At 36.7% G+C, this 16,100-nt stretch overlaps 1 protein-coding gene across 1 annotated transcript in view; it reads left to right on the forward strand.

Moving 5' to 3' along the window:
- The first annotated feature begins 8,887 nt into the window (after window positions 1-8,887).
- The window catches only part of NCAPG (non-SMC condensin I complex subunit G), a 51,466-nt gene continuing 44,253 nt past the window's right edge, over window positions 8,888-16,100 (forward strand). Inside the window, exons 1-7 of the mRNA XM_080796073.1 lie at window positions 8,888-9,141; window positions 10,039-10,242; window positions 10,694-10,922; window positions 13,099-13,244; window positions 13,525-13,609; window positions 15,040-15,232; window positions 15,693-15,842. Coding sequence (XP_080652199.1) covers window positions 9,031-9,141; window positions 10,039-10,242; window positions 10,694-10,922; window positions 13,099-13,244; window positions 13,525-13,609; window positions 15,040-15,232; window positions 15,693-15,842 — 1,118 coding nt within the window. The 5' untranslated portion in view covers window positions 8,888-9,030. The remainder of the gene's footprint in view (window positions 9,142-10,038; window positions 10,243-10,693; window positions 10,923-13,098; window positions 13,245-13,524; window positions 13,610-15,039; window positions 15,233-15,692; window positions 15,843-16,100) is intronic.

A 16,100-nucleotide genomic window follows, 5' to 3' on the forward strand; every position in this document is an offset into this window, starting at 1 on the left:
GGATACTGTGGAGACACTTTGTGTATTCTGTTTTGTTGGTAGGGATATTATATCTACTTGGTAACAAAAAGAAACAATGGTTGCCTTTGTTGTCCGCTGGTGGTGCAAATTTTGTGCAGGGAGACGTGGATGAGTTGTCAGGGACATCTGGTGTACACGGATCCGATGTTTTCCAGAGGTGGTGCAAATGCCCTTGGAAACTGGTGACTTAGTTGTTGAACTATCTGGAAAGGTAGCTTTAACCTGTGAATGAAAAGACTAGAGAAATGATATTAAAGCCTGAAAGCAATGGGTAACATTACTGTCCATCTAACTCTATATGGAGTATTTAAGAACACAGGTGCTGAACATGAACACTTACTGGGCTTTTCCATCTCTCTGTCTTACTCTTAGGCATATTTTTCTACTGGGAATGACTCCTGGGAAGAAGAGCCTGGGGTCATTCTAATCGTTTATTGGTACATATCTGGGTCAATTTATTTTTTAGTGTACTGTTCTAGCCCCAAAAATTATTTCTGCAAAAGCAGTTCCTTTATGCCCCAAACTCCAGACAGAGAGCTGTAAAAGGTGCTTTTTACCCTTTAGATGAGTTTGTTGGGATTAGTTTTAGAGGACCTGTCCTGGTTAGAGAGCTGCTTAGGACTCTTGCTGGGGCCCAAAGGTTGTGGTCATATAACCATATTCTATAGATATGAGAGAGAGATATAAATTTCTTTTTTTTTCCTCACCAGGTATAATTCCCTTTTTTAAAAAAATAATTCGTAATATACCAGAAATTACAATCACAATGAATGTAAACAGGTTAAACTCATGGTTAAAAGATAGACACCCTGATTGGATTAAAAGAAACAAAACAAGATTCAATAATATGCAACCAACAGAAGATACTTCAAAGCAAAAAGACACAGAAAGGTAAAAAGTAAAAGAATGAAAAAAGATGTTATCAGGCAACTGTGGACCAAAATAAAGCTGAGAAGCAATCTTAATACCCAACAAAAAAGATTTCAAGAAAAAAGATCTAAGGGACAAAGAAGGACAATAACACCAGTAAAAGGAACAGAATAAAATTATATAGTAGTCACCATAAACATTTACAATCCTGAAAGCACATCCTCAAAATTTCTCAAGTAACAATGGACAGAACTATATAAGCAGGAGACAGAAGAAGCCCTGAAAACAGTCAAAATATTAATATACTTTAGATGTTATGTCAGTAGTCAGAACTCTATACCAAACAGAACAGATATTTGAGAGTGCACATACACACACATGAAAACAGATCATGTATTAGGTTATAAAGTAAAACTAGATTCTGAAGGGTCTATTTCATTCAGACTAAATTCTCTGACCAAAATGAGTAAAAGTAATATTAAAGGTTAGTTAGAAGTAATTCTATGTTGGGAAGTTAAGTGACTCATGAGTTAAAATGGAATATAAAGGATATCAAATACTAAAACTGAATAATATAAACCACACAAGGCAAAATTTGTGGGACATGAGGAAACATGTACCTAAAAGAAAATTACAGCTTTGAATACTATGATGAGGAAATGAGGAAGTTTAAATATCTACAAGTTAACCATTCAATTCAAAATAATGGAAAAGATCAAGAGCAAAATAAGCAGGAAGGAAATAAAGGCAGAAATGAAATAGCATACAGGAATAATACAGAAGACTGATAAAACTAAAAGATGGTTTTTTGCAAATATGAATAAGAAAAGTGAAACTAGTGAAACTTATCGAGAGACTTAAAAACACAAAAAGACAAAAAAGAGATTAAAAATAAAAAAACACGGGATGCCTGGGTGGCTAAGTTGGTTAAGCATCGTCTGCCTTTGGCTTAGGTCATGATACCAGGATTCTGGGATCAAGTCCTGCACTGGGCTCCTTGCTCAGTGGGGAGCCTACTTCTCCCACTGCCTGCTGCTCCCTGCTGCTTGTGTTCTCTCTCTGACAAATAAATAAATCTTAAAAAAAAAAAAAAAGACAAAAATATACTAAATGGGAAAATCAAGATGAAATGGCTTAATTCTGGAAGAGAATTCTAAAACTCATATAGGAAGAAGGAGATAACTTGAAAAGACCAAACCAGTAAGTGTTTAAGAAAATGAAAAGGCACCAACCTCCTTTTAAAAGCACTAGGCCTATACGGTTTTATAAGCGAGTTCCACTAAACTTCCAAGGAAATTAACTTATTTGTTTCAGAAAAAAGGAAAAAAGCATATAAACTGACAAATTCCTTTTATGAAGATAACAAAATATGAATTCTAAACCTAAAGATGAACCAAATGAAAAAAGTACAGGCTCATTTCACCTGCAAAAATTCCAAATAATACCTAACAAAATCTAATAGTAGGTTAAAGGAAAAAAAAAAGAATATGCCATTCCATAGAGCTTATCCCAGGGAGAGGAAGAATATCTCAACTTCAAAAAATTTATAAATTTATTTCATCATTATAAGAAAATAAAGCAAAAAAAAAAATTTTCATCAAGTGTATATATTTAACCTTTCTTAGTTCCTTCAAAAACAAAACAAAAGGGGTATCTGGGTGGCTCAGTGGGTTAAGCCTCTGCCTTTGGCTCAGGTCATGGCCTCAGGGTCCTGGGATCGAGCCCCGCATTGCGCTCTCTGCTCAGTCCTCTCCCTCTCTGCCTACCTGTGATCTCTCTCTCTCTCTGTCAAATAAAAAAATCTTTAAAAACAAACAAACAAAAAACCAAAAAAATATTCTTACCAAACTAGGAAGAAAAGTTACCCTCTTGATTTGGTAAATGTTATCACCAAAAACTTTCAGCAAATATAACCTACAGGAGAAAATTTACATATATTCCTTCTAAAAATACAATGAGATAAGGATAACCATGATAACTGATATTGCCTGATATAGTACCAAAAGTCCTAATCAATGCTATAAAAATAAGAATAATATAAAAAAGAATAGATGACAGGTGTCAACTGGAAGAAAAGAGATGCAACAATTTACAAATGATATGGTCATCGAATTAAAAAAAAAACCTAACATATCAACAATTAAAGCTAATAAAAAGGCTCAACAAAGTTTCCGGATTTGAGATTAATCTATGGATATTCATTACTTATTATATAGTATATACCACCTACTGTTCTAGGAACTGCAAATGTTAACTCCTTTAAAATTCTCCTAACAACCCTATTAGACAGGTGCTTTTATTCCCTCATTTTAACATGAGGTTTAAGTTACCTGCTCAAGGCCATCCATACCTCTACTAAGTGACAGGATGTGGATTTGAACAGAGGAAATTTTAACTTCTACACAAGCAATACTAACTAAAAATATGTATTACATATTTACAATGAGAAAAAAACACAGCCCCAAACTTCTCACAGATCTAGGAACTACTTAAAAATATATAAGACCTCTATGAAAAATGTAAAATTCTAATAAAAAACATAGAAGGTGATTTAAAAATCTTGGAACAAATGACTATTAAGGGGTTCTTGGCCTACAAGACATTAACACATATTACAAAAATCACAGACATAAAAATAGGGTAGTTAGTGTATTAGAACAAATAGTCCAATCAAACAGAACAAAACTCAGAAACTCAGCCATATAAAGTTTTGGAATGTAGTACAAAATAAAGTTAGCACATAAATCAAGGGGGAATGAACGTATTTAGTACATAATATTGGTAAAGCTGGGGCGCCTGGGTGGCTCAGTGGGTTAAGCCTCTGCCTTCGGCTCAGGTTGTGATCGCAGGGTCCTGGGATCGAGCCCTGCATCGGGCTCTCTGCTCAGCGGGGAGCCTGCTTCCTCCTCTCTCTCTGCCTGCCTCTCTGCCTACTTGTGATCTCTCTCCCTCTGTCAAATAAATAAATAAAACCTTTAAAAAAATATTGGTAAAGCTGGCTTATTACGTAAAGAAAAACCAAACTATATATATACCTATATAATTTTACATACAAAGGAGGACTCATGTTGGATGAAAGACCTAAGTGAGAATGGTAAACTATGATGTTAAAAGAATATAATACAAGAATATAGAATATCATTTTGACTTGGGGCCAGGAAGACTTATTTTTATTATTATTATTTTAAGATTTTATTTATTTATTTTAGAGATGGGGGAGAGAGAGAGAGAGAAAGAGAGTGTGAATGTGTGTGGGGGGAGAAGCAGAGGGCAAGGGACAAGCAGACTCCATGCTGAGCACAGAGCCCCACGTGTGGCTTGATCCCATCGCCTTGAGATCATGACCTGAGCCGAAATCAAGAGTTGGATGCCCAACTGACTGAGCCACCCAGACATCCCGCAGGGAGACTTTTAAATGAAAAAAACATAAAGCACAAGACCAAAATATGGTGGATTCAATTACACCAAAATTAATTATTTCTGGATTGAGCTAAAGATAACAAGAACTAACTTAACTACAAATTCACAATAAAAAGATAGCAACCTCAACAAAGCAAGGGAAAAGGACAAAAATATTCAATTTATAGAAGAGAAAAATCAACTGGCCATTAGCCATATGATGAGTTAAGAGTTATCACACTATTCTACTTGGTAAAAATTAGAAAGCTGGAGACAATGCTAAGTGTTAGTGAGGAGACAAAGAAACAAGACCTGTAGGAACCAGTACCGCTGGTAATATTAGAGCCTGGGGTAATTTTTCTGAAGAGAAATCTGGCTGCACCATTTAGCCAAACTCTTTGCACATCTCATGATTCAGCAATCCTACTCGTGTGTGTGTGTGTGTGTGTGTGTGTGTGTGTGCGTGCATGTATACAGTAAAGAAATTCTCCATTAAGACCAACATGTCCTCTGAAGCTTCATCTTTGATGGTAAGAAGCATCCTAGGTTTCCATCACTGGAGGAATGGATAAGCAAAATGTGGTAAAGGCACACTAGAAGTATACATAGCGACGCAGATGTACTAAAGGCAGAACTCTAAATGTAAAAAGCAAAAAGCAAAATATCAACACCCCATTTGTGCCATTCTGTAGGACTGATTTTCAAAATGAGTTAGTAAACATCTCTAGTTTCAAATACATACTAAGTTGTGCTAATAACATATGGTATGTCTTCAGGTCAATATTCCCCTAAAGAACATTTCTCTGGTTTCTACACATTCTCTTTACTTAACTCTGTTCCCCAAAATGTCTGGCATATATTACAGTTTAATAAGTCTTTTGAAAGAAAATGAGAGATGACAAAGTCTGCTGTAAGTAACTATACAAGCATGTTCTATTTTTATTCTATGAAGACAAAAATTCCCAAATTATATTCAGGTGATTGGGTAGTATGTTGCACAAAGACAAATGAAAAAATTTTTAAAGCAGAATCAATATTGCTACATTTTTACTAGATTCCACCTGCAAGATTATTATTGAGCTATTCTTGTTACTGTGTTACTCAAAGCACTCTTTAAAATGCCCACTGTACTTTGACAAAGACTCTTTGGAGGCATATGTAATTCTAGAGTGAACCCATCACTGAATTCCTTTACATTCCATGTGTATCATTTTCCCACATCAAAACTGAATTAACCACATCTATTCCATTTACTCCTACCTATAATTTACCTTTAAAGAATGACTATCATAATTTCAGAACTACGTAGCCTTACCTTACAAAATCTTCACTTTTGTCATTTCTCCAACTAAACTAAGTTTACCGAGAACAGGAAGAAATTTATTCCCATAGTTGGTATCATTTGTTTTTTCCCACAAAACTAATAGCAAAACTGAAGAAACAGGTAAGCTTTAAGGCAGTGAGACTAGGATGTTTAATAAGCATCTATTTTTTTCCAGCTTTATTGAGGTACATTACATATATTTAACATGTGCAATGTGATGTTTTATGTATACACCGTGAAATGATTACCGCAAACAAGTTACTAATACATCCAACACCCCAGTTACCATTTTCTTGTGTATGGTGTGAACGCTTGAGATCTAGTCTCAGCAAATTTCAGGTATACATACATTATTACTAACTATAGTCACTAGGCTATACATTAGGTTTCCAGAATTTATAACTCAAAGTTTGTACTTTGTCCAATATCTCCCAATTTCCTCCATCCCCAAACCACTGATAACTTACATTCTACTCTTTGTTACGATGAGTTTGACTTTTTTCGATTCCACATATAAGCAGGATTACACAGTATTTGCCTTTCTGGGTCCGGCTTATTTCACTTAGCCATATTGTAGCAAATAGCAAGATCTCCTTCCTTTTTAAGACTAAAGAGTATTCCATTATATATAAATCACATCTTCTTTATCCATTCATTCATTCATGGGCACTTATGTTGTTTCCATATCTTGGTTATGGTGACTAATGCTGCAATGAACATGGGAGTGCAGATACATCTTTTGAGAAAGTGATTTCATTTCCTTTGGCTATATACCTAGATAGGACTGCTGGATCATATTGGTATTTCTCTTTTTAATTTTTTGAAGAAACTCCAGACTGTCTTCTATATAATGGCTATGACAATTTACATTCCCACCAAAATGTATAAGGGTTCTCTTTTCTTCACATCCTCACTAACACTTGTTATCTTTTGATTTTTTGCTAATAGTCATCCCAACAGGGGTGAGGTGATATCTCACGGAGGTTTTGATTTGCATTTCTCTGGTAATTAGTGATGTTGAGCACCTCTTCATATACTTGTTGGCTGTATGTCTTCTGTGGAAAAATGTCTATTCAGGTCTTTTGCTCATTTTTTAATTAGGTTTTTGCTTTTTACCTATTAAATTGTAGGAGTTTCTTATATATTTTGGATATTAACTCCTTATGGGAAATATACTTTGCAAAGGTTGTCTTTTCATTTTATGATCCATCTTTCTTTTTTACTTTTCAGATTATAATGGTCAAAAAATACTAAACAAAACCTTGTTACTAAAGCCTAAAAAAAGTTAATCAATATAGTTAGGCTGACCTCTGGTGGCCAGATGCCTCATCCTTTAGTATCTGACAAAATGATACAAAGTCATCTCTCATTAGTGGAGGGATCACCCAATAAAATACAGTAAAGGAAATAATATTGTTAGAAACTTCAGAGTCAGAGGAACAAGTAGTAAGAACCCAAAGAATAAAAAAGCTGAGCAATTAAAGGCCACAAAATAAGAAAAATGTCTCTAAATGTCAGTTTGTTCTAATTTCTAGTTCGCCAATTTTACATGAAAAACAAATGGCATACACAATGGTTCTCAAAATAATAACAGTTTCACACTATCCAATAATGTAGTCACTGGCCCCATATGTCTATGGAGCACCCAAAATGTGGCTAGTGTAAAATAACACCGAATTTCAAAGACTTAGTAGGGAAAAAAGAGAATGTAAATTATTCCATTAATAATTTGTTGATTACAGGTTGAAATAATATCTTGGATATACTTGGCTAATAAATTAATGCCATTTCTAGCTTTCTTTCTCCACAGCTTTCCAGGCATTCTACATTAGGCACTTATGTTAGCAGTATATCCCATGAATTTTTCAGCCTCTATGCTTTTGCTCCAGCTGATTAACCTAAAATACTCATACTTCTTTGCTTTTTCTGAATTAGACCTCTTGATAATTTGAAATTATAGGCAGCTTAAATGCAACCATATTCATTACTTTAGCATTTGAATACTTACAGTGTTGTATGTATAATATGAAGCAAGAAAATGGGTGAATAAATTATCAAATATCTATAGAACGGAATACTACAGCAACCCATCTGTGCCTCTGTTTCTTCATCTTAAAAGGGGCTAGAAGTTACGTTATCGGGGTTGTTCATAAGGACTGAATGAAGTAAAGTGCTTAGAATAGTGTCTGGCAAGTAAGGTGTAAGTTATTATTACGAAAGTACCCATATGAATAAACCTCAACAACAATAATAATTGAAAAAAGCAAGTTGCAAAGGACTATTTTGTTTGCAAATGACGATTTATATAATGTTAGAACATGAAAACAATACAGTATATTTTTCAGACTTATTCATATGTCATTAATACATAAAATAGTTGACTTCAGAAAAGCCGTTGATGGAAAGAGAAGGTAATTCAGTTGGAAAAAGGTATGCAGGCGTCTTTATAATCTATTTCTTTAGTTGGCTTTGAGTATTGAGATGTTTTTGTCTGATATAATTCCATTTTTTTAAAAAGTTTAAAGACCTAGTTCCTGCTGGAAGGCATTCCAAATTTCTTTCTTTACCACTACCCTAAACACCATCACGCGTTCTCCTTTGTTGGATACATTGTCGTTATGCACCCCGGTAAACTAGGCCTCGGGAGCTGGTGCAACTAGAATAAGGTGGGTCTAAATTAAATCATGCCTCTCTTCACAGCTCTTCCCAGACTGCCTCCCTTTTGCAGACCCTCCACCAGCCGCGGTCCTAAAGTTTAAAATGACGGAGGCGCGCTTCCATCAGCAGACCTCGTTAACGCCCCCCTCAGCGGATCTGGAACGTCTGCTTTCTCAGGGGAAGCCGGGCCGCTGCCCAGCCTCCAGCACGCCCTCTTCCCCTTTCGACGGATCTCTAAACGAATCCCTATGCTTGGCATCCCCAGCTCCCCTATTTAGCCGGAGCAGAAACTGTTCCCCTCAGCAGATTCCCTATTCTCACCCATGGAAGATCCTTTCTTCTTTCTCGCCCCACGCCCAGGGGCACGACCCGGATAGGCCTGGCACCGCTACCTCTGCCTGGACGGCAGAACAGCCCTTCGGCAAACGGCCGATACCACTTCCGGGCAAGCCGACGCCCCCTCCTCTTACAAACGCCACTTCACACTCGCAAAACCTCCGCGCAGAACCTAAGCGCATGCGCCCAAAGTGCCGTACTTGAGGGAGGTGGACCTTTCTCTTCCGGCTCCCGCGGCAGTCTCGCGGTATTTCCTTTACCCGCGGGAGTTATTTGAACGCTCTGGCGGTAACTCCACCCAGCGTGCTCACTCTGCTGCGGGCTAACCTGGAGGTGAGGCGATTTTATATCCTTGACCTGCGCTCTGTGGGGCCTCTGCAGCCCGCAGCTGACGAGGCTCGTCCCGGCCGGGTCCCGCCGCCATGGGGGCGGAGAAGAAGCTGCTGCCGGTTAAGGAGGCTTTTCAGCTGGCGCAGCAGCCGCACCAAAACCAGGCGAAGCTAGTGGTGGCGCTGAGCCGCACCTACCGCACGGTAAGCGCGGCCCGGGGTCTCGGCCGCCGCCCCTCGCCCTCCTGGGACCAGCTTACCCCAGGAGCCTCCCGTGGCCCTCCGGACTCCAACCTTCTGAACCAGTTCGGAGAGGTCTGGAGGCCTGCCCGACGTCGCCCGGGCACCCCCTCTCCCCAGCAGCCTCCGGCGCGGACCGTTAATTCTTTGTGAATTTGGAAAGCAACGTTTACGAGCACCTGGCCGACCAGGCGCCGAGTGTGGGGCCGCTGGGTGGATCCTGAACGGGGAGGTTCAGCGGTTGTTGTCCCTCAGGTCACCGCCCATATCAGGACCGCCAAAGTATTCAGTTAAATTGAATGGAATCCCCGCATAACAAATTAACCGTTAAGACCCGGATCTTTCTATTTATGTAACTACTGTCTTGAGTGGTGCCTTGAGAAGAATAGGACAATGACTTTCGGGAAAATAAATTATTTTGAGGTCCAAGAAAAACCGTAAGTTAATATAATCGGGTTTAAGAATGCGAGATAGGATGTGAAAAGGTAATTGCTGTGTAAAATTAAGGCTAAATGTGGTAAAATATGAAAGCCATTGTTGATTTTGGGTTGTTTCATGAAGAAGCCTGTTTTTACTAATCTGGCACCAAGCATATTGAGAATTCAAGGGTATTAAGAGTCAAAGGAATCCTTTCACTGTCAATATTCACATTTGTTTTCCTTGGAAAAGTACATTTCTCTGGAGAGAAATTTGTGCAGTTTTTTTTCCCTTTGATAGTTTGGAAACTGAGCTGAGAGTTTACTAAATAATGATTTTAGTTTTTCTGAGTTATGAGTAGGGCTTTCAGCAGCCTTCCTGTACTGTTGGGAAAAAGGGATTGTATCAGTGCAGTTTGTGAAGGGTTTCTCTTTTGTCTTTCAGATGGATGTTAAAACAGTTTTTCATGAGGAGTTTGTTCATTATCTTAAATATGCTATGGTGGTCTATAAACGTGAACCAGCTGTGGAGAGAGTAATAGACTTTGCAGCCAAGTTTGTTACTTCATTTCACCAGTCAGATATGGAAGATGATGAAGAGGAGGAAGATGGTGGCATTTTAAATTATTTGTTTACCTTTCTTTTAAAGGTATGAAAACTAGAACTTTGGGGAAGTATTGTAGAAAATTTTGCTATATTAAAAGGGCCATGGGAGTCTTAGAGAATGAAATAATTTATTAACTGAGAAAATGTAAATACTAGAACTGTCATTAAGATTAAAAAATGGACTTAAAATAACTGCAGTATTAAGTTTTTAATGATCTCTCTTAGCCAGTTCTCAGAGCATTTTAAATGAGTTTTCTGTTTTAGAAGTAAAGTAAGAATTCCTACAAAGAGAAGTATGCTCTTGTAATTTAGCTTATACTTACGACTGTGTGTATTGTGAGACTTTTAGTATGCATATGGATAAAGGTAGCATTGTAGTTTCTCTGCGAGTAATGAATTACTTTAGTAATGAAGAACTTTAGTAAGTTCCTGAATTCTAAACAAATTCAAATGATATGTGATTGTAAATAAATTGTGATTTGTTCCCATTTCAGTCTCATGAAGCAAACAGCAATGCAGTTAGGTTTAGAGTGTGCCAGCTCATCAATAAGCTGTTGGGAAGTATGCCAGAAAATGCCCAGATTGATGATGATTTGTTTGATAAAATTAATGAAGCCATGCTTATTAGATTGAAAGATAAAATTCCAAATGTGAGGATACAGGCAGTTCTGGCTCTTTCACGACTTCAGGATCCCAAAGATGATGAATGTCCTGTTGTTAATGGTATGTGTAACTTCCTAAATTCTTTTACAGTTTCCTTGACTTTGTTAAATTCTCAGTAGAGAGCTTTTTTTTTTCTCCTCTCTCTCTCCATGTGGAATAGTATAGGTCAAATATATATATATTTAATTTATATATATATTTATAGTTTATATGTATAACCAAATTACATATATAATTTATATTAATATATGTTTGAATTTTTAAAATACCCAGGTAGCCACCACCCAACTTAAAAAAATAGAGCATCATCAGTGCCTTTGAAGTCTACCTTATGTCCCACCCACTCTCCCTCAGAGTTAATGATTATCCTGAATTTTGGGTTAATTATTCTCTTGTCTTTCTGTTTAAACAATTAGCCACATGTGTGTATCTTTAAAAAGTTTTGTCTGTCATTTTTGTATGCTATATGAGTCATACTTTTCTGTACTTTCCAATAATTATTTATAATTGTAACATTCATCCATGTTGATATATTTACTGTCTTAGAGCATTCTGTTGTGTAAATTGTAACACAGTTAATTATTTCTAATAATGACAGACCATCTGGTTTCCAGTTATTTTGCTCTGCAAAAATGGTGTTGTTGCTATGAACTTCTTATCATGGCTTCTGGTGCACAGGTTAAAGAGTGTTTTCTGGGATATATACCTAGGGTGGACTTGTTAGGATATGTGCACATTCAGCTTTATTAGATAAGATACAAGTGTTCTACAAAACAGTTTACCAATTAATAACCCCAGTAACAGTGCATAAAAACATTCATTGGTCCATATTCTCTCCAGTGTTAGATATTGTCAGATTTTAAAATTTTTGTTTATCTGTTTGTGTGTGTGATATATATCCTTTTTATGCTTCTTTTCATATATTTAACAGTCAGCTGTATTTCTTCTATATAATGCCTATTAATGTGTTCTCATTTTCCTGTTGTCTTATTGATTTACTGGAGTTCTATATTTTGGAAAGAAATTTTGGAGTTGTGTGAATTGTAGATCTTCTTAAACTTTAGATGGCTCTTGTTTCACCCTCTTTGGGATATCTTCTGTTAGAAATTACTAATGTCAAAATTAATCAGTCTCTGACTTTATGACTTGTGCTTTTTTTCTTTTATTTTTTTTTGATTTGCACTTTCTTTTGTTTAAGAAATTTTTCTCTGCCTCTGGGCTTGTAAAGATACCATATTCCACCTTTCCATATATGCCTATCTACATTTCGGGCACATTTTCATTTTTCTCTTTGTCCTTGTTACTAGCTTTATAGTCAGTTTTGATTAATATTTTTTGGTGTTAAATGGTACACAAAATATTGTATAAAATAAATGTTTAATAGTCAACATGTACTTAAGTATAAAACTGGGGAAAATTTGAAAAGTAAGGGTGAATAAACATTTACATACAGGGAATGGATTTGGTTTCAGGGAGTAAAACGAGAACTTTTTTTTTTATAAAGCCTTATTATTTTAAAATATATTGCCTGCTATGCTGGCCTTTCTTCTAGATCTTGATTAACAAAGACATAATCTTATTGATGGATTTTCCATGATCTTTAGGGCTCTTTGTTTTTAGTTTTAGCCTTTGCCTAGTCTATTGACAAATTTTTTATTCTATTTTTTAAAGGAAGTTGGCAGAGAAAAATCTTTCGCTAAAATTAAGTGTGTAAGACTAAAAAATGAATTTAAAAAAAAATATTTTATTTATTTATTTGACAGAGAGAGACCACGTGAGAGAGGGAACACAAGTGGGGGGGCGAGTGGGAGAAGGCAGGCTTCCTGCTGAGCAGGGAGCCTGGTGCAGGGCTCCATCCCAGGACCCTGGGATCATGACCTGAGCTAGAGGCAGACACTTAACAACTGAGCCACCCAGGTGCCCCCAAAATGAATATCTTTATAAAACATATTGTCAGAGGGGTGCCTGGGTGGCTCAGTGGGTTAAAGCCTCTGCCTTCGGCTCAGGTCATGATCTCAGGGTCCTGGGATCGAGCCCCGCATTGGGCTCTCTGCTTGGCGGGGAGCCTGCTCCCCCCCCCCACCTGCTTGTGATCTCTGTCTGTCAAATAAATAAATAAAATCTTAAAAAACAAAACAAAACATATTGTCAGATAACAAAATGTGGGCTATCTTATGACTGTGGTTAAAGAGATAATATTTCTTTAGTGTACTAAAATGTATTGCTCTATTTTTAGCATATGTTACTTTGATTGAAAATGATTCAAATCCAGAAGTTAGGCGTGCAGTGTTATCCTGTATTGCACCATCAGCAAAGACTTTGGCAAAAATTGTGGAGCGCACCAAGGATGTAAAGGAGGCTGTCAGAAAGCTGGCTTATCAGGTAAATAGGCCTAGTAACTTGTGTAGACATATTCTTAAAATACTTTTGAAAAATATTTGGCATGTAATAATGATTTCTTCAATTTTTATGGATTTTTATGACATTTTTATGGATGGAGAGTATAGATAATTTAGGTAGATTCTTATTACATTGAATGTGTTACCAGATATCAAATTGTTTTGGAAATTCTGGGTTGTTAGATGGAGATATTACTAGTTATGAAAAATGTAGACTGTGTTGAGTTTAATGACCACCTTATTATCATTACTATCTCTTTAAGGTTTTAGCTGAAAAGGTTCATATGAGAGCTATGTCCATTGCTCAGAGAGTAATGCTCCTTCAACAAGGTCTTAATGACAGATCAGGTAAGATAGACTTCTGTATATACAAAACATCACTAGGTTTTGCTGTAGTAGATTTTGAAGATTTAGAAAGCATGTGTCCTTAATTATGTCAAGTAAGCCTGTCATTGACATGGCCTGTCAAAGTTTAGCTGGTTACATCATGTAGAAAACATTTCAAAGGGTCAAAGATCCTGGTAGTTAAAGGAGCGGTGTTTTTTAAAAATTTTCCTGTGTTTTACAGATGAAGAAACTATATCTGAAGGCTATATAGCTAATTTATATCAGAGGTAGGGCAGAAACTCTTTTCAACTCTCTCATCTAAAAAAGTGCTATCTAGTGCTCGCTTCGGCAGCACATATACTAAAAAAGTGCTATCTATTCCCTTATTCCCTTTGTGTATTTCTTTTTTTTTTTTTTTTTGGTATTTGAGAGAGAAAGAAGCAGATGACCTCCCACTTAGGCTGAGCAGGAAGGCCTGACACTGGGCATAATCCCAGGACCCTGGAATATGACCTAACCTGAAGGCAGACACTTAATGCACTGAGCCACCCAGGCACTCTCCACTTTGTGTATATCTTGATAGGAATGTGTGCCATGCTATGGAAACAGAAATTAGGAATGATCAGAGTAGCATAATTTTCCTTTTTTTTTTTAAATTTAAGATTTTATTTATTTATTTGACAGAGAGATCACAAGTAGGCAAAGAGGCAGGCAGAGAAAGCGGGGAGGGAAGCAGGCTCCCTGCTGAGCAGAGAGCCCAATGCGGGGCTGGATCCCAGGATGCTGAGATCATGACCTGAGCCGAAGGCAGAGGCTAATCCACTGAGCCACCCAGGCACCCTTTTTTCCCTTTTTCTCTCTGTTAAAACTAGAGACTGCTTACAGGAATGATGAGGAATGATATATTTTAAATTTCCAAACCCCATGAGAAGACTAAGATAGCTTAATTTTGCTGTAGCAAGAAAACTTGAGTTTTAAAACATTGTCAGCAGACTAATGACTGGGAGGATGACTAAAAACTAAGAATAAAGTTTGTTCAGTGATACATGCTTGTATGATTCACTACTGCAAATAGCAGTCATGTAATAGAAGAAGTCAGACATCAGGTGATAAAATCGCTATCGTAATGTTAGGACTAACACTGTAGTCAGTGAACCCTGGGGAGAAGGAATGCAGAAATTTTTGTAGGCTGTGATAGTGGTTGAGCATTTGGGTTTGGGCCTTTTCCATTTTTATTAGAAGTGAGCAGCATTGTGACTTTTGCAATATTATTGTACCTTTATTTTTTCTTCAGTATTTTTCTTTGTTGTTCTTAGTCTCTTCTCGTTTTTATTATAAATGTTGGTTTTATGTTAGCATTAATCTGATAAAAGGTAATTAATACAGACAAAATATAGGAAATGGAAGCTAGAGGGAGCCTCTGTTCACTTGTATTTCAAATGACTTAACAGATGCTGTGAAACAAGCAGTGCAGAAGCATCTTCTCCAAGGCTGGCTACGTTTCACTGAAGGAAATATATTAGAGTTACTTCATCGGTTAGATGTGGAAAATTCTTCTGAAGTGGCAGTCTCTGTTCTTAATGCCTTATTTTCAGTGACTCCTCTTAATGAACTGGCAGAAATCTGTAAAAATAACGATGGCAGGTATATTATTCATTACTTGTAATGTGATGCTCATGAACTTCTGCAATTACAATTAGTTCTTTTCTAGTCCTTTTCTGATTACTTCAGGCTGTTTCAATAGCTTTTGTCTACCTCACTTGTGTTTTCTTTACTCTGGTGGATGTCTTTTCTCTTCTATCCTCCTTGTGTAAGAACTCACTACCTTATAGACTACTTTAGCTGCATTCTTTCTTTTCCCCATTTTTGCATTAGCTTACCATGCAAAGTCCAACAACATGCTTCCCTCTTGTATGCTTGCTTGTTTGATTCTTTTTCTCTAAATATTTTCATTTGTGTGTGGGTGGATAAGATAATGACTTTGCAAATTAAAAGGATGCTAGTTTTAAATCAGGTCTGCTTTTTATTTCCCATTTTTTATACTCCATTCAAATTTTTAACTTTAAGATTATTCTTTTTCTTATTCTCTCCCTTTTAAATGAAGGAAACTGATTCCAACAGAAACATTGACTCCTGAAAATGCTTTGTATTGGCGTGTCCTTTGTGAATACGTGAAATCGAAAGGAGATGAGGGTGAAGAATTTTTGGAGCAGATTCTACCAGAGCCCATAGTATATGCAGAGTATTTACTAAGGTAAAATTTTTTCTTTTTGTTTGAATTATACTTTTGTTCCTGCATGTGTCAACCCTCTAGCCCCCTCTCTCAAAGTCATGCTTGATTGGGGGTCAATTAAAAAGCATTTTTTGGCTAGGCAGAGATAAATAGGAATGTACATTGAGTCTTTCTGAAGAATATTCTGTGCTGGACAGTACACTGAAAGAGTAAAAAGTCAATGTTTAGGGACATTCCTTAAAACCATTAGGATGTGATTATGAACATTTCTCCATAAAG

The sequence above is a fragment of the Martes martes genome (assembly GCF_963455335.1).
Source record: "Martes martes genome assembly, chromosome: 2".
NCBI classification, from domain to species: Eukaryota; Metazoa; Chordata; class Mammalia; order Carnivora; family Mustelidae; genus Martes; species Martes martes.